At 40.5% G+C, this 18,537-nt stretch overlaps 1 protein-coding gene across 5 annotated transcripts in view; it reads right to left on the minus strand.

Annotated features, from left to right (window-relative positions):
* Positions 1–1,296: 1,296 nt before the first annotated feature.
* Positions 1,297–18,537, minus strand: part of kcnj14 (potassium inwardly rectifying channel subfamily J member 14) — a 40,502-nt gene continuing 23,261 nt past the window's right edge. For 2 of the 5 annotated variants that reach the window (XM_074653502.1, XM_074653501.1), the window contains exons 2-5: positions 9,786–9,958; positions 6,460–9,574; positions 5,037–5,354; positions 1,297–3,830 (exon numbers count right to left, since the gene is read on the minus strand). In XM_074653502.1, the coding sequence (XP_074509603.1) occupies positions 3,600–3,830; positions 5,037–5,354; positions 6,460–7,506 (1,596 nt within the window). In that variant the 5' untranslated portion in view covers positions 7,507–9,574; positions 9,786–9,958 and the 3' untranslated portion in view covers positions 1,297–3,599. Of the gene's footprint in view, positions 3,831–5,036; positions 5,355–6,459; positions 9,579–9,781; positions 9,959–13,551; positions 13,626–18,537 lie in introns of those variants that run through there. The other 3 variants (XM_074653503.1, XM_074653504.1, XM_074653505.1) reach the window with 3 other exon arrangements.

Consider the following 18,537-nt stretch of genomic DNA (forward strand, 5'->3'; position numbering starts at 1 on the left):
ACAGTTCAATGTATATGCAAAAAAAAAAGATTATGAGAGCAGTGATAAATTACACTTACCATCTGGATGACATTTTGAAAAATGGTCAGTAGGTTTGCCCTGCAACCTCTAAAGAGAATAAATAAAGAAGCAACCAATAATTGCAATTCAATCCCCGTGTTTTATTTGCTCTACAACACAGTTCAGTTTCATTTGGAAGTGCTCTGTGCCTGAGGCAGCACTGAATTACATTTCAGTGTTGGAGCAGAAAGGTTTCCCTTTGTCTAGAAAAATAACGTAGGAAAGGTAGCTACAGCTTTTATTGGTTTCATCTCACTCATTTATTAAAAATGTATGTATACGATGTATTTTACACTATGTATAAGTGAATCCTAAGCAACCGTGAAATGCCAAATAATCCATTTGTCTCTTTCTGTGGTTTCAAAAAGCGCTATCGTAGTTAAAGTGATGGTGCAGTAAGTTCAAGTTACAATTGGAGGCAGAGCGAACAACACGACCCACCATGCAACCTATAAATAGAACATGGTAGCCAGAGGAGAAGCGTAAGAGAGGAAACAAACATAAAAGAGCATTAACACTAGTTGTAACAGATAATATGTTTTCAATACCTCACCCCACCCCCCCTGAGGTAACCATAAAAAAAACTTTCAATAACTGAAGTGAAACGTTGCGACTGATGTTTTGAGGTTAACATGTGCTGATCCAGCAACACTACCGTGCTGTTGTAGAGCTTCATTAGTGATATTAGTCTCCATATATTACTTTAGTGCAAAAGTACAAAGAACAAGTTCCCAGGATGTGCGTTGGACAAGCTGATTATTGGTCAAATCTTAATATCATGTTGCACTCCTGACAACAACTTCTGTAATCATCACTTAAATACTCCGGTGGCATAATTTACTGCAAGTCATTACAGGAGCTGAAATATACAATAACATTCCAAGTGCTTTGTAATATTACTACAAAGTGCAACTATTGCAATATAATACAGCTAAAAGCCTCTTCATGTCATCAGTGCATGTTCATATCGAGACTACTCAGTTACTGAGCAGATTCACAGCATAGACATTATTGTCTACTTAGAACAACATCCTGCAAATGTTTTGAAAAAAACACTCTTGCATAAGTAGCATTTGCAAATACACACAATAAAAATAAGCTTTAAGCACATTTCAAACATGAAATTAACTGTTGCAGATGAAGGGGCCAGTTGCAAAATCTCTGGTTTGTTATGAAGGCACCGCTCACTATGCTGTTCTCACAATTTGTGAGAGAAAGCAACTGTAACACATTAGATTTAGTCAGGGTGTCACGTGATTTTATGGGCACAGAAATACAGAATCGTTTTCTATGAACGTGGTGTAGTTTCCAGTTCAATCCTCATCCGCTTGTGCAGGTGTTAGACAGATGTTTTATCTCTCAGAGATTCAGAAACGGCAAGCCGTCATCACAATACCTCTCCCCCTCAGTTCAGTTATGTTCTAGTGATGTTGGAGGTGACTTTAGGCCTCCTGTGCGTTGAGAGTCAATGACAGCAACCCCCTTTAACCTTGGTCTCAGTCCAAACCATCTTCCATCTTCCAAGTGCCAAGACACTTACAAGATTATAATGTCAGTCACTAAGTACTACAATCCAAAAGCAACAGAGCAAAACAATACAGTGTGGTTGATTTTAGCAACACGGGACATGAGAAGATACTGTAGATCGTAGTGCAAGAAAGAATGTATAGTAATTAACTAGTCTGGACACAGCCAGCATCATCTGTCATTGTGTATCACTGCAGTAGTCTGAAAACACAGCCCGTTCTCATTCCCAGGGCGTCAAATACCGACGCCTTGTCACAGCCGTCGGCGTTCGATTCTGACACCAAAGGCACCCTTTAGCATCGGTATGAGACGCACCAGGCTTTCCATTAAGTACAATATAAACCCATACGGGTCAATATTAAGCGCTCAGGGAAAGAGCTGTGGTGACGTAGTTTAAAGAGTGAAAGAGACACAGGGCGGGCGGGAGGGGAGGTGGATGGGTCCAAGAAACAAAAGGCTTTCATCCAGGAGACCGTTGTTCATGTCCTGTGTGTCCCGTGTTCCCAACGTTCAGAGTAATTTTCACTGTAACATAGTGGTTTTAAGCCCAACTATGCTGTTTTGTCCTAAACCTAGTTATCATACTTGCCAAACTTGAGACCTCAAAAATAGGGGGGATTTTGAAACCAAAGGGGGGGGGAGGGGTCTGGGGGTCCTGGTGAACCCAGTGGCGAGCACAGCTCAAACTGTTGAGTAGCGAGCGGTTGTGCGCAGGTCTCTTCCGCCAGGAAACAACATGTGGTGTAGCTGTATTGTTGTCCAGATGGAAACAGTAGGGCTTATACATGCTGTACAATGCCAGAAAAAGGTTGAGATAACAAAAAGGGAAAAAGGTGTGAAAATTTGTGTGTAAATCGTGAGAAACATGGAAGAATTGTGACCATGGGGGGAAACTGGGAGAGGGCAATGAAAAAAGGGAATCTTCCGGGAAAATCGGGAGGGCTGGCAAGTATGCTAACTATAGTAGTTTTGTTTAATTCACGACATTAAGCATGTGTTTACTGCGACCAAAATGACAAAGCGTCAGTTATGACGAGTTGGGATGAGAACGTGTTGGAAAACACTACAACGCTTCCTCTGACCACATGGCATTCAACTCAACACAAAATTTTAGATTAAATGAAACAAATGTTACAATCAGTGAACATTTTTTTGAAGGACACATAGAAAAAAAGCCAAAAAAACAAACAACATACAGTACGTAACATAGAAAAACTGCTCAAAGTCGCTGCTAGTTTTCAGCCGTTTCTCCATGTTACTGTTGCTCTGCTTTGGCTCTACAAGTAGCCTATAGCCTAATACTCAACTACATTCTCAACAGCCCCCACCAAGATGTGCACTATCCATACTTACCATACGAAAAATAAAACATTAAATGATAAATCAGCATCATAGTGGAAGACATTCCTGAGTTGTACCTCAGAAGGTACACTACTATTCATTTCATACAGAAGCCACCTCAAATAGAGGTCAGAAATGTCCGCAGGTCAGAAAACTGGAGGTGCAGTTGCATGGTAGAGCCACCATGGGGTGCTGCTGTATATTCTGCCAGTCAGGCATTAGATGGGCCAGATGGGCGTGTTGTGGTGGTGACAGACCAGATGTGAGACTTAGCAGACGAGTTTTCAATGATCCTGAAAGATTGCCAGGACCAATCAGACAATTAAGCCAGTGTAGTAACCCTTCTCCCCAAAAGACTGACCCAAAAGCTCCCACTGTCTCTCTATCTGTTCATTTCCTTTTTATTTCTCTGTGCAATCTAATCTGTATAGTAGTACTTTCCTAAATCTTGCAAACATTTAATGGATCTCTTGACTTGCTTCTATTCTGGACTTTCTTTCCTGTCCAATCAGCGCTTCGTGTCCTTTATCCTGGCCCTATCTGCTTTTAATCCTGTCTGTCTTGGTCTGCCCATTCCTACCTGTCTAACCCTCTCGTTTTGCCTGTTCTTCCTCTAAACCACTGGGTCAACTTCTTGTCTTTTTTCCCTTTAGGCCTCCTATCCCACAGGCTCAGTTATAGTGGAGATGTTCTGCCAGGGATTGCCTTCGGGTCGGTGGGGAGGGACATTCAGGATCTGGGCCGGGCTCGTCATCAGGGGAGACGAGCTGCAGAGCGACTTCGTTCTCATAGCAGAACGACGAGCGCGAGCTTTGAATGTACTTCTGCTCGGCCAGCTCTTTAGCGCTGCATGAAGGTGTGTTCGGGATTTCATATGTCCGATGGAAGAACGAGTAGTCCACCTGCAAAAAGGACAGAAGATGAGAATTTTTCAATACATATTTTATTGAAAGGTAACAAGATGAGTCTGTGAGGCTGTATATGCAATGCTTTGAGCTAAATGCTAACGTCAGCATGCTAACATGCTCACAATAACAATGTTAACATGCTGAGGTTTAGCAGGTTAACGTTTACCATGTTCACTGTTTTAGTGTAGCGTGTTAGCATGCTAACATTTGCTAATTAGCACTTAACACAAAGTACAACTGAGGCTGATGGGAATGTCAATTTTGAAGGTGTTTGGTCCATAGACTGTATATAAGAAGAGGATGTAGTCACCGTGACGTCACCCATTGGATTTTGGACTACGGTTTTGAAGCCTCGAGCTCAGCATTTTGTCCATCGCCATCTTGTTTTTTTTGCGACCAGAAGTGACATGACTCAGGGTGAAGCTAAGTGCAACTGAACGCTGAATAAGACATTTTTAGCACACTGAAATTTTTTTAACACACTGTGAAAGGGTTAAAGTTCTAAAACGAAAACATGGACAACTCCATGATAGCGACCTGTCAATCACAAGGTAGCCACGCCCTAAAGCATATCCTGCTTTATGGTCTATTTGACTCTTAATGGGACCATAATTTACTAAATGAACATCATGCTGTATTGAAGAAGACTTGAAATTAGCGATTGAGACCCTAAACTCATGTTTATAATGTTTACTGAGGTAATAAATCAAGTGAGAAGTAGGCTCATTTTCTAATAGACTTCTATACAATCAGACTTCTTTTTGCAACCAGAGGAGTCGTCCCCTGATGGCCATTTAAAATAATGCAAGTTTAAGGCACTTCCACATTGGCTTCACTTTTCAGAAATCAGTAGTTGCCCTCTGGTTTGGTCATAAATCAAAGTACTGGACTTATACAAATTTTGACCTGTTGATGGTGCTATATGACAAGTCAGGGGATCTTCGGAGTCATTGAGATACATCGTCTGGGAACCGTGAATGTCTGTACATGTCTGTGACAATCCACCTGATAGTTGAGATATTTAATAACTAAAGTGGTGGTGGACCAACTGACCAACACTGCCATCCCTGAGCCACACCACTACCGTGGCTTAAAACACTTATTATATGCACCCCTCCAAACGATAGTGAAGTAATGGATACCACGTCAGTCATAGCATTAAGGGAAAGGAAGGATAGCTCTCCATCCTTTCTTTCTGACCTGGTAGCAGTCTTTCCTCTCCAAGAGCACTGGTTCGAATCGGTGTCCCCAGAGGATTTCAGAAGCCAGATAGGAGCTGCGGCACTGTGTGGTCATGGCTGTGGCCTCCACCATGCCCTCGAGTATGACCACCACCTCCAATTCAGTGTCATTCTCCAGGGTCTTTCGGTCGATCTCAAAGAAGGGCGACTCATCGTTGATCTCGTGGACAATTGTCACTGGCGAGACCAAGAAGACGCGGTCGGTGCCAGTGTCAAAGCCCACGTTGATGTCCATATTGTCCAGCGGGAGGAACTCTCCCTCTTCTGTCACCCTTGGCTGAAATTGGGAATGGAGAGTAAAATAAAGTCACTATTTGATACATTAAACTTTCCACATTAGATGTTGTGATGTTGCAAAATTGATTTTTACACGTGGGAAAATATGAAATGGAGACTAGAAACGATTTCCAATATGAAACAAACGTCAGCAAAAGGCAGGCAGGACATTATCAAGTAATTTTGGCTATAAAATGCAACACAACAGTATAGAAAAGAGGGCATTAATCTGTCACCTTGAATACTGTAAATGAAAATTTTAAATACACTTGACACCATTTCCTACGGTCATCTTTAGAAATTAAATTTCTCACCCTGACCCAAAAGCTTAGTATTTGGTTATTATATTCAGATGAATTTGACAGTCTTTAGTCATACCACCCATGCATAGGCTTATCACTCACCCAACCCGTACTATGGAACAATATCCAGTCCCAGCATTTAGAATTGTATTTCTTTGATCCTCGCAAACTTAATCCCATCTGCCCTGTTTGAACTTTGATATGGTCATGCTATTAAGAGAGATCAAATTGTCTATGCTGTAGCCCCAATGTTCCACAGATTTTGACCCTCTGGACAACTCTGGCAGCATACACACATATCTTGTATACACACACAGCATTGATAACAAAACATTCACAAAAACAGGAAACATGTTTAAAACTACCCATATAAGGCCAGACAGAAAGGTAAACATACATACAGTACAATCACCTAACCCACATACAGCACACATAAGGGAAAATGAGATGAATAAGGACAATGGTTCTCAGTTAAAGAATAGTGGGCAAGTTAATCCATGGTAAATCTTCCTAACCCCTGAGGGAAAATAAAACAAGCTCTCATTAACTACGGTCCACAGAATACAGGCCAGATGGTCTCAGCGCTCTCTCTTTCTCTCTACTGCAACCTTTTTTCCTCTACCGCTATCTCTATCACAGTAGCAACATCTATTTTTGATACAATCGTTTACTTTTGCCCGTCTGTCCAATTCACCTCTTTGACCTTTTTCTCAAAAACAGAAAGGCTTTTCTCTTTTATCATTGCCAAACATTCTGATATCTTTCTTTTCTCATCACTGTCATTATCCATGTCCCTCCACTCACCTTCAGTAGTTGTGCTCGAACATGTGCCTCTACCAGATGGCTCTTGCGTAGGTTTCCGACCCTCCACATCATGCAGAGTTTCCCGTCCCTCAGCGCCACCACCGCTGTGTCAGAGAACAACAGTGTCTCGTTGCGCTTCTTGGGCTTGGCAATCTTCGCCATGACTGCCCCGATGATGAAGGCGTCAATAATGCAGCCCACGATGCACTGCAAAATGACCGCCATCACTGCCAGGGGACATTCCTCGGTCACGCTTCTGAAGCCATAACCGATGGATGTCTGCGTCTCCAAGGAGAATAGAAAGGCCGCCATGAAGCTGTTCACCTGGAAGAAGCACGGCTCATCAGCCACTGCTTCTCTATCAGACTCTCCTCCAGATCCGGCCTCTCCTGATCCCGGAGAGGAACCTGAGCTGGGGGGGAGCCGAATGGAGAAGTCCCCATGCGCTAAGGCAATGAGCCAGAAGGCAAATCCAAAGAGCAGCCAGGAGAGAAGGAAGGAGAGGGTGAAGATGACCAGCATCCAGCGCCAGCGGATGTCCACACAGGTGGTGAAGAGGTCGCTGAGGTAGCGCTGGCCCCTCTCGCTCATGTTGACGAAGGTGACGTTGCAGCGTCCGTCCTTGCCCACAAAGCGTTGTCGGGGCCGGCGGCTTGAGCGCCTGGCGCGCCGGCGGTTGGTAGTGGAGGGGGAAGAGAGAGAATCCTGGTCCGAGGATGATCGGCCTTTTCCTCTTCCTCCTACACTACTGCCTCTTCCACTCCTTGGTCCTGCGCACATTCCTCCTGCTCTCACCCCACCTTCTCCTGCGTCTCCCCCAACTCCGATGGCGCTCTGCCTCCGTGCATTGTTGGTGTTGATCTGGAGAGTTATGCCGTTCAGGGCATGGGTCGGGGAGGGGCTGGTTGGGGTCCCTGACCCCGTTGGACTCCCCTCTGCCCGAGCCGTGTCTGCCGCACTCTGTGCCAGCCTCATGACCTCCTCCTCATCAACTGGCCCGTCCACCACAGCACTGAAGCGGCGTTTCACACGTGCCGCTCCCATCATGTACTATAAAGTCTCTTATGGTGCTCTGTATTCGTCAGTGTGCCTTGATTTGATTGTTGACGTGGCAATAAAGCACCTTGACACAGTCAATTAAGTGTGTGGTGCTAACAACACAGTCAGTCTTTCAGTCCTTCTTAATGAAGAGATAATTGCAAGCCCATAGTGGCCAATGGTAACCAGAGGTTAATTCCCTCCAAGACCATTGATCAGTCACTTACTTTCCCCAATTTATAATGATGTTTCCCAGTAGAGTCTATCTTTTCAGTGATAGTGGTCTTTCTTGAAGGCGGTCCATGGGTGCATTCATTAACAGACAATGTCCTTAAATCATACACACTGAGTGAGGTGAGCTGAAAAGAAGGATGTCAGCAGCAGCCCAAGGAGTCTATTTCTGTGACCCCCAATTTGCAAGAATTCTTTTGACGAGGAGAGGTAGGACTGGATTGACCTCAACATACATCACAAAAGCATGCAGGATTGGTTCTGCTCAGTTCAAAACAATAAAAGGGAAGCCTCAAGCAGGCATCAATTGATAAAAACTATAAACTGATAATGCAATGGAGTAGGAGGATGGAGATGGAAACAGAGGATACACAGCTCGCTACCTTCTATAATATTGTGACAAGATGCATACAAGACAGACAAATGCTCCAAATTAACTTAAAATGGGACGATATGATAAAAACATTTCCAGCATGCAGTCAAAAAAGAAAAAGAAAACATGCCAGTTCTTACGATCCAAGTTCTCTCCAGTTTCACAACCCCTTGGTATGGGCATGAGGAAACAAAGAGTAAAGTACTTTCAGTACATCAAACGCCTACCATCATCATTCAATGCCAATATGTCTTGGATAAAGCATTGAATATAGTACACACAATTAAGTATTAAATTGTCAAGGAAATGTCACCTTTGCCCAACAAGAGGGTCCCAACTGATAGAACCATATTTTGTTTGCCATTTCCTGTTCAATCATGTCACTGCTTTAACAATTTCACATTTTCTTTCTAAGAGTCTGCACATCTGTCTGATGGCCATTGTCCAATTTGTTGAAGACTTATTTTACTGACTGAATATTATTGACCCAAACTACTCGGCTGTTAGCAATCACCTGCAATAGTTAGTCTCCCAGAGCAGACATACCTCATAACAGCTCAGCATTACGGCTGAGAAATCGCCTACGCCTGACAAAAGATAAGAAAGAAGGGAAGAAAACAAAAGACAAAGAGTTTACTTTGATCTATCTCCAACACTACTTGTGTTTTTAGCTTTAAGTGGAAGATTCATATGGAGGGAAAAGGTAAGTACACAGGTCACCTTAGGGAGTTATCTATATTTTTCTGGCATGTTGGGCGCCAAAGAGCTGAGAGGTGCTGAGAGCGTAACTGGATTTGTGGATTGTCGTCTCTTACTCATCATTTCTGAACCAGATCACAAAAGGCTACCTGGACATCAGAGAGAGATTCCACAAACAAAATAGAAGATTATCAAATGCTGATGCAATGCGAAAAGCTAAAAAAAACCCAATCTAACAAAAAACATGCATGAGCATGCAACACCCATAGATATAATAAAGCAAAAAAAAATTGTGCAAATATATCTGCAATTGAAAAGATATGCTTGTAGAGTTAGTAATTACCTTGCCCAACCATTTCCAGAGAACTCTACCACTGAATCCTTACGAGTATGTACCTGCATCCTCTTTGGAGCAGTAGACAGAATCAAACCTGTACTGTGGTGAGTACAAAGAGAACTGAAAAACAAAAGAGCTACTGCTATAACTGTACAAATATAGAATAAGCTATTTCATTCAACCAGCAACAGCAGGGAATACAAAAGTCTACAACAAATGGAAATGGGGAAAGAGATCCCTCCTGAAGTGTGACGTGACATAAGGGTTCATCTTCGCTTGTGTGTTGATCTCCCTTTATGACACATGTTCAGTAAAGCATTGAGCTTTGGGGGAAAGTCAAGAAAAGAGTCTGCTGGATTTTCGGTTGTCTTTACTGAGATGTTGGTTATCTGTTTTTGTATCCCTTTGCTTTAGGACCTTCTTGTTTAACGCACTGCCTGTCTTGAAAAGAAATGAGAACAAACAACAAGAGAATGACAATTAAAGGTGAGGTAGAAGTTACAAAACTGTGCTGAAACAGATGCTTCAGTAGTGATGCTTCTTGAAATTGTCTTAAAATAATTGCATGTATTCACATTTCATACCAATTCAAATCTTAAGTATGCTGTATATGATAAATATCTAAATGGATGGTGATCAGAAACCTACCGTTTGTAGTCGACCTCTTAGGTTTCTCTCATGCAGTCCTTGGGTTGTTTCTGGATTATTTCATCGGTCAAATATTGTGGAGTTTTTCTTTAGACAGCCTTAACTTGAATAACCAAACTCTGTCATGGCAAAGGGAAAAACTTCACCCAGATGTACCTGAGGAATAATGGAGCCTGTGAAGAGAAACACAGATTTAAGTCATTTCCAATTTGTACCCTCTGAAAATCATTTCTGTACCTTTAGGACAAAAAAAAACAGTATCTCAATAAACACAAGTGTAATTCTAAATATTTTACAGGGATTATAAGAATGGACACACATGTGAGGTGCAGCTGATAGTCATTACGACTAATTTCTACATATTGATGGATATAGCACTTTAAAGGGAGGAGAGGTCAGTTACCAAAAGGACTGAACTGCAGTGCCCTCATGTTGGGTCAGGAAACCAAGTGGCACATGGTGAGTAATCTTTGATAAATAAACAATAGTGGATTAAAGCCAATAGACTGGAAGAACTGGAGGGGATTTTCTTGGGCAAAGGTTGAGACTGGGATTGTAGCTCAGATGAAGGACTGAGATATAGAGCAGGGACTCTGGGTTGGTTTGGGGTGAAGAGGTAGTATGTCTTGCTGTGGAGATGGCGATATGCTGTGGATTACAGCGGTGCTCGTGACTTTGGTAATCTCACCGATGGTTTTGCTAATCCTCTGAGGATTTACGTAAGAGCCACTACTGTTATAGAAGGTGGCAAGAATATCTATAAACACGCCCAGGATATGTTATTGCATTAGCAGGATTTGGGAAACTATGGGAAAAAGTAGTACAAGTCGCCCCAATCTAATGTCACCCTCTAAATTATTCAGACTTAAATATAGAAGGTGTGACCCCGAATAGTTGACTATTCAAACTAATGAGCCTGATTCGCCAATCTCACAGTCAGATCATCATTGCAGTGGTGGAAAATGTGGTTATGAAAAAAAAGATCATTCCATTCTGGCTATATGGGGGTGCTGAATGTCTGATTTTACATAGACTTGCTTGTTTCTCCCAATAAATCATGATATATAGCCTATTTTGGTTAAAATATCAGCCTATTAATACTGCTTTGTAAAAAAAACAAAAAACAGTAAATCAATCTTTCAATCAATCTCCTTAGTGTGCGTGAATAAATCACCATGTAAACTAAGTTGCACGACCATCAGTGCAGCATCTTGGTGATTGCCCCAGAAAGGCTAAACAACAACATAAGGCTATTGTTTGAAAATCAAAGAATGCTTTTATTAATCAGAGCACTCACATAAGAACGTAGCACTATCAGATCGATAAATATATTCAGAATTTGTGAACCATTCTCCCTCAATATCAGCAGGGGGAGGCTCAAAAGTTTTATTTACAACCATGAAAAGCAAGCAGGCTAAGATACCGCGTTGTGTCGGTCTGTTTATCGATCTCCCCCACTCCATTTCAGTAGTACGGACAGAGCCGCACTTACACACAACAAATTGCAACAATCAATGAGCAAAAATCCCACCAAAAAACATGATTCGGCAGTCAGTCGATAGGCAAGACTTGGCCATTCAGATTAGACACCCCTGAAATATAGTGTTCACCTTGAGTCAGTTGGAACTGAACAATACGTTCACTATATCTGAGACATAACCACATGTTCCACATGGATGAATGAATAAATAAGCAATGTTGAGCATCCTTTTGGCCAGTGTAATTTAAATAGAGTCTGCTGCGTAATTGTCCACTGACGTGGTGGACCATCATGCATATGGTGTTATACCCTACTACTGCCTGAGAGGGAAAATTACTGATTTCATGCATGAAACTGATGAATAACTTCCTCAGATCCATCTCCTATGCTATCACTACTGTAGCTTCAGCATTGTGAAAATACCATAAAGGTGAAAAGAATGCAAACCGGTCCAGGATTTAATAGGTACAATCAAAATGCATGAATATGATAAATTAACTACTTAGGCTTTTATTACGTTGCTAAATGTAGTAAAATTGGTGAAATCATGGTAGATTATTGACTAGACAAGAAAGATTAAATGTTACATATATATTAATATTAAAATTAATATATATTGGAATAATATTGGAACTGAACTCAAACTGGTCTTTTAAGGTCTTAAATTCCACAAAATAATAAAAACAAACTCGTCCAAGCTTGTGTTGCTCAACGTTCAGTTAATGAACAAATGTGTGATGAGTTGGTCCTGACCTTGAGGCCTCTACTGTAGCTCCTGCCAACTCGACCAAATGAACACGCTATCTCTGCGATTGGGTTGAAGTGTCGCCGGACAGCTGACGACAGTAGCTGGAGGAGGTGATGAGGGAAGTGTGTGTGTGTGTGTAGGCAGTGTGAGGGTACACGTGTCCTTGTGTTGGCTAGTCTTATCCTGATGAGGTGGCAAATGTCTCAAATAACTTCTCATATAAGATAACATGCAGAGGTGTCTGGGGAAAACTGTGCATTGTTGCTTCACACTGTCAGGACCCCCAGGGCAGCATCTGATCTGCAGCCCAGCCTTATATGATGAAGGCTGAAATATGTGTTGGGACTTTTAATGTTTGTAGGTCCTTTAACCAAACAAATCTTTTGCAAACACCAGCCTCTGATACTATAGATACGTCACTAAACTGGACATTGTTTATTTTACATACAATTTAGCATACATTTGGGATATTTATTGATATTAACAACTAACCAGGCAGAGCTAGGGTCATTAATAAGCCACTCAAGAGCTGCAGTGATTAGTCAATTAACTGAAAAATAATTGGTAATTATGTATGATAAGTGATGTTCTCCAGTTCTACATCCTCAAATGTGAGAATATCTTGTTTTCCTTGTCTTATATTTTTCTTAATTACGACTGTGGTCTTATAAAACTTTGAAATTTGAGGACACCACCTTGGACTTTAGGAAATTATGATGGGTATTTTTTACAATTTTTGGATGCTCTGAAACCATTCTATAACATGCTTTGTAACTGCTAAATGATGATATATAATAATATACTCCACCTAGTTTAGAAGGTTAACTACCTACCTAGGACACTGTTTATGCCATATTTTTTGTTAAAGTACAATTTACTTGCCCCATGATTTTCTTCAAAAGTAACACCAGAAACATATGAAAGTTATACACCACAAATCAAAGTATAAACAACATTTATAGCCAGTGACTACAAAACATGTTTTTAACATCTTAAAATAAAAGAGCAAAGTTTCTCCTGTACAAGTTTTTAAGATATGGGGGGATTTTTTATAATTAATTACTTAAAGCCTATTGGGGGCCAGCAAATGGATTGGTAGAAAGCTGAGGTTAACGCTTGTGATCTATTAAAAGCCACTCTTCACTCTTGTGTATTTTATACCCCAAAAATTCCATAATCATAATTAAAAAAATCTTATGCAGAGTATGTAATTCCTCTTGCATCAATGTTCAGTCTTATAGAAGCAGATAATGGTTCCATAGCAAATGTAAATAAAGCACTGACCGGGCAGCACTCGTTGGCAAAATGATAACCCAACTATTGGTGAAAACATAAAACAGCTAATGTGCTTCATCATCCAGGGCTTGTGGATTATTTTAAAATAAGTCACTGATCTTTGACCACAAGCAGCTGTAGAGTAATGCACAGACAACATTGTTGAAGCCAATCGAATGGTATTATAACTCTCACCGGTTTGAATTAACAAGAATTCTTAGTATTAAATTTACCCAAATAAAAAAGTACAGCAAAGCATCTACCTTGACGAATACTTTCAGAATTTTCCTGCAAGACCACATTAATCCACTTTCACCACCTATCTTTTTTCATTGTGCTTCTCTCTCTCTCTAGCACCTCCCCTGTCCTCTTTCTATCCAGATTATCTGACCATATTAAGGTGTTATGTGGCCCGATTAGATTTGCAGGGAATATTATTTCAGTGTCATTGAAAAAGGCACTGAATAAACAATGTTCTTCATTTCGTCACTCTCCTTGCCTCCCGCGTCACATGTGATCTGTCCTATTTCCTGTTCAGCTTTAGTAAAACAATGTTCCCAAGATAATGTTGCTCTATATGGCATATTTCATGCATCACTAACTTTGATTGGAGGATTTAATGATGGGGAGTTTAATTAACACTGTGGACACAGTGTACGATATAAAACCCTCAAAAGTGACCCTCTGGATTGCGATGCCACAATGCAAACGTGGAGACATCAATACTTGTCATTGATCAGCGGGGGTTAGAAACCAGGGCACAGAGTAGGTCTCTTTCACGGTGTCACATGGCTCTCTGTCTCAAGCCTATTCTCTACATCTCTTTTATTTCAGACTATTAAACTTCACTTTACAAAGCAGATTTTAATAATGTTTAATGTGCATAAAGTGGGTACTGCAACAGTTGTAATAGCTGTGCATATAAAACAAATGCCCTGCGGTGACCTTTTGCTGATAGTCTATCTGATCAATACAGTTCTAGTGAAGTGGTGATCTGGTGGCATCATTCATACGTTGCAGGAGCTGCAGCTGATAGTTACAGCAGCAGCAGAGCACCAACCAGTAATGGATGTTACGTAATAACTGAACATTAGGTGACATTTTCCCGATGTTGTTGCTTAATATTTCAAACACATGCACGTTCATATACAGTTTGAAGTTGACCATAGTGGTGTTGTGCATGTTTTAGCTCATTTACTATGAACTGAACTGCATAGATGTTTAGACAGTTGAATCATTTTACCGCATTCCAGGCAACCACTGGTTTTAGTTTAATGTACTATAGTATGGAAATAAATTTACAGAAACAACAAATAACGTTACATTGAATTTTTTGTTTTTGTCCAAATATGTCAGTAAGTAGTCTTAATTATAATTTAGGGCTACCATCTGAAAGTTGATGAGTCGAATCATCGTCAGTGAAGTTGAGTCGTCAATTGTTTTTAAGAGGCTAGATCTATGAAGAACGTTGTGCTCTTTTAAACAATTGTGTCCTCTTGTAAACAAATTAATCATAAATACATTGGTTGTATAGATATGAAGGGTGATGACAAGGCAAAAAAGTCACACCCAAGTCTGGTAAACGAGACGGGATCCGTGTTACAACACGGGTCGGGTGGTTTGTTATGAAGCTGTGGTGGACCCCATTTGACTGAGTTTAATGTGGTCGAAATCATCACTGAAACTCAGGCCAATTGATTATCTGATTGCTATTTGAAGAAACAAAATAATGAATAGTCGAATCTTCGTATTGAACAGCCAAATCCAAGTCGAATCAAAAAAATTCTGATTTGGGTACAGCCCTTTAATAATTACCACAAAAGTATAGATGAACTGGAAATGCACGTCAAGAAACAAAGACTATTATCATTTTGAAGACCCAGTAAAATCTGATTGAGTATGGTTAGGGTTAGTTAGTTTGTTACCCCCTTACCCTAACTGTAACCATCACAATCACAGGCTTAACCCCAACCCGTTCCCTAACCTAAACCTATTTCTAACCTGAACCCTAAAACCACAGATGCAGTTTGCGTTGGTTCAGGGAGCTCACTGAACCCCCTTAGTGACCGTAGCCAAAATACATGTAGGGATATTTATATTTTTATAATAACAGAACTAATAATTTATTGTAATGATGAATAATATCAACCTTGTTGTGTATTCATATTAACAGAATAAGAAGCCAACAAGATACGAAGATAGATTTGTGGTCTTTTATTTATAATAATATCTCTGTCCACACACTGTTAAATGTCAACTTCTGGTACGTCATGTAAACAACCCACGCACTTATCAGCTGTGCGCTCAAGATACAGACTGGAGACTTAACCACTTAAAAAGTGGGCGATACTGAGCTATCTTCCTACATTTGTAATTATTCAAATTTAAAATTGAAAAAAATCACAAAGATAGATGTACAAGTACACACATACACAAACACACACACTCTTATGAAAACATTTGATAATAAGCGCAAGCGTGGAGTCGTCTTGGCACCGGGCCTTATTCCATCTAATTGAATCTTTTCCGCCGCCGTCCCTCCCTCAGCTGTGTGCAGAGATCGAGGTCATTGTGTGATGACGACGAAATGTTAATCTGGGGAGTTAAGATGGTGCAGGTTGCAATGTGTTGGTTAAAACTCTGCATAACTCTTTTCTAATTAAGAAAATACTCAGAACACTGAGACGTACGCAACCAAGACTAATTAGACTATTTAAATTAGACAACTTTATTACAGCTTTCTCCTATTTATTTTTAGAAACATTCCCATTCAGTTACACCATCTCCACTCAGTAAATAAATGCACTGTCATGGAGGCTTTGTGCCTAATTATCATCATATAGAAACACCTTTTACTTATTTAGAAAGTCAGTTTTGATATAATGCATTACCACAGAGCCCATCAACATCACTCTGACTTTGCATCAACAAGAAAGACAAATTTGAACTTTCTCAAAGTATTTATTACTTAACTACAATGGTTGTGCTAGACTGCATTACAATAAATTCAGTTTTTCTAGTAAAAATCCAATTTTCATGGTGCACCCTGCTACTGCCAGCTCACCAGTCCCCAGAGATCTCGTCACATCACTGCACAACAAGTCCACAGCATATCATGACTGCATCAGCTGCTTTCATCCAATCTGCCTCAGAATATCACAACTGAGTGATCTGCTATTTGCAGATATTTCCGTTTTAAATGCAGCACAACAAAGGATGTAAATTACAGGGTACACTACGGGGCTTCTGTCTCACACACAAAACATGGCAGGGCTTCCCACAATGTCTGGTTCCTAATTTCTAAAATGTATGTATGACTAAAATATTCTGCAAATGCATTTCACACCCTTTTGGAAGTGGAAAGATGGGGCTTTAGTAGAGTTTGATGTTGTGGCACCATTGTCCCATTCTTTAATGGTGCTAAATATGAGATTGGGAGCATTTCTATTGTCTCTCAACGGCTCTCAACATGGCGACAGCGAGCCACGACTTGCAGCTTACGGTGCTGACAGAGATAACAGTGTTAACCTGAGGGGGAACCGGAGGGTGGGAGCTACACCGTCAGTCGGGACGGCGTTATCAGCTGTAACCGCCGTATGAGAGCAGTGCAGAGCGGCGGCCGTGAGCTAGCACGCTCACATGCATAAACATGCATGAAAAGCATGCACAGCCGGCCCGACCATGTCAACAAAGCGAGGAAAAGCTCTGATTACAACACACACAGAGGGAGAGTGACTTCACTGTCTGCACAGGTAGACATTACTACACGCGTAGAAAAATGCCAAATGCAGCAATCGGAGCAGTTAAAATGTCTGGAGTAAAAGGACACAACCTCGCTGCAGTCAAAATGCAAAATATCAATATTGTATCACACTAGGGACATATCATAACATGCTGTCATATTATTTATCTCTACTCTTTTGAAAATCCTGATTTGACTTGGAAAAGAAAAAAACAGCTCTTTTAATGTATTTATGATAGGTTTTAATATATTTCTGGACTTTAAAAAAAATCCAAGAGACTACAAATTAAATGGGGCTCGAGGTTTGACTGACGTGGGCGTTTACCAAGCAGGGAGGGTCTAGCAAAATATACTATCGAGTTGTAAGATCCAGGAATTTTGGAGCTTGACCCACAATAGGGACTAAAAGCAAGATATCTTGACCACTGCATCATTGATTTTGACCATGTTTTTTTTTTTTTTTATCTATCACTCTCATGTCCCCTAACTTTATGGAAGTGCAGCTTTTAATTGGTGGAGTACCCTTCCATATCATTAACAATAATATTTACTTGACAACTGTCCTGGTCAAATAAAATATTTTGAATTTGAGTTACCTCAAAACCATCAATATTAGTAAAGACAGCCTGATGGGTTGAATGAGGCTTGATTTACAAATCAAGTCTTATACAAAATGGAGCACATTTTAAAAGAGAATCAGCTGGAGGAGAAACTGCTGTCATTTTATAATCCTGTATTTTTGTCCATCATCTGTACCCCCATGTGCCTCTCTGAAAAACCCTCAGCAAGGTCTTGCCACTTTTTGCACATTTTGCAAAGAAACTGCTAAAGAGCATCCTTTCAAAATCACAATACATCTCTTAAGGAAAGGAGTCTCCTGAACATGAACTCATATATCCTGTGACTTTCCTGCACTATGGACTATTTCCTATGACCTCCTATATATATATTTTGATCTGAGCTGTACCAGTGTTTTTTTAAAAATTATTATTCTTATTGTTGTGTTTGTGAAAATAAGAAAACCCAATAAATATATCATTAAAAAAAAAAAAAAAATCACAATACATAGTGTGCATGTGTGTTTTTCGAAGCGGTTTGTCTCTGTTTTTCAGAAGCATGACATCATTATAAACCTATTTCAAAATACAGTTGTGTTTTCAATCAGTTCACACAACTCACAAAACCCCCAAAAAAGGATTAAAGTCTAAATCATCAGGGCACACCAGGGCCACCTCATCTGCTCAGTACTCTCTAAGTCCTGCACAGCACAACACAAGTTAATGCAATACTTCAAATGTCTAAAAGTAAAATGGTGGGAAAAAAAACAGTTTGAGTATGCTTTTGGTTTTAAGGAGTATTAATCCTGTTTATGTAAAGAATCATATCCTATTCTCAAGTCCCATTTGTGGTTAACAGCAACTCCACAAACCAACATTCAGAAGTGACAGTAGGGATTACAACACTAATATAATGTGATAAACACATGCGTGTTTCATCAGCTCTGTCT

Source organism: Sebastes fasciatus, chromosome 12 (assembly GCF_043250625.1).
Source record: "Sebastes fasciatus isolate fSebFas1 chromosome 12, fSebFas1.pri, whole genome shotgun sequence".
NCBI lineage: Eukaryota > Metazoa > Chordata > Actinopteri > Perciformes > Sebastidae > Sebastes > Sebastes fasciatus.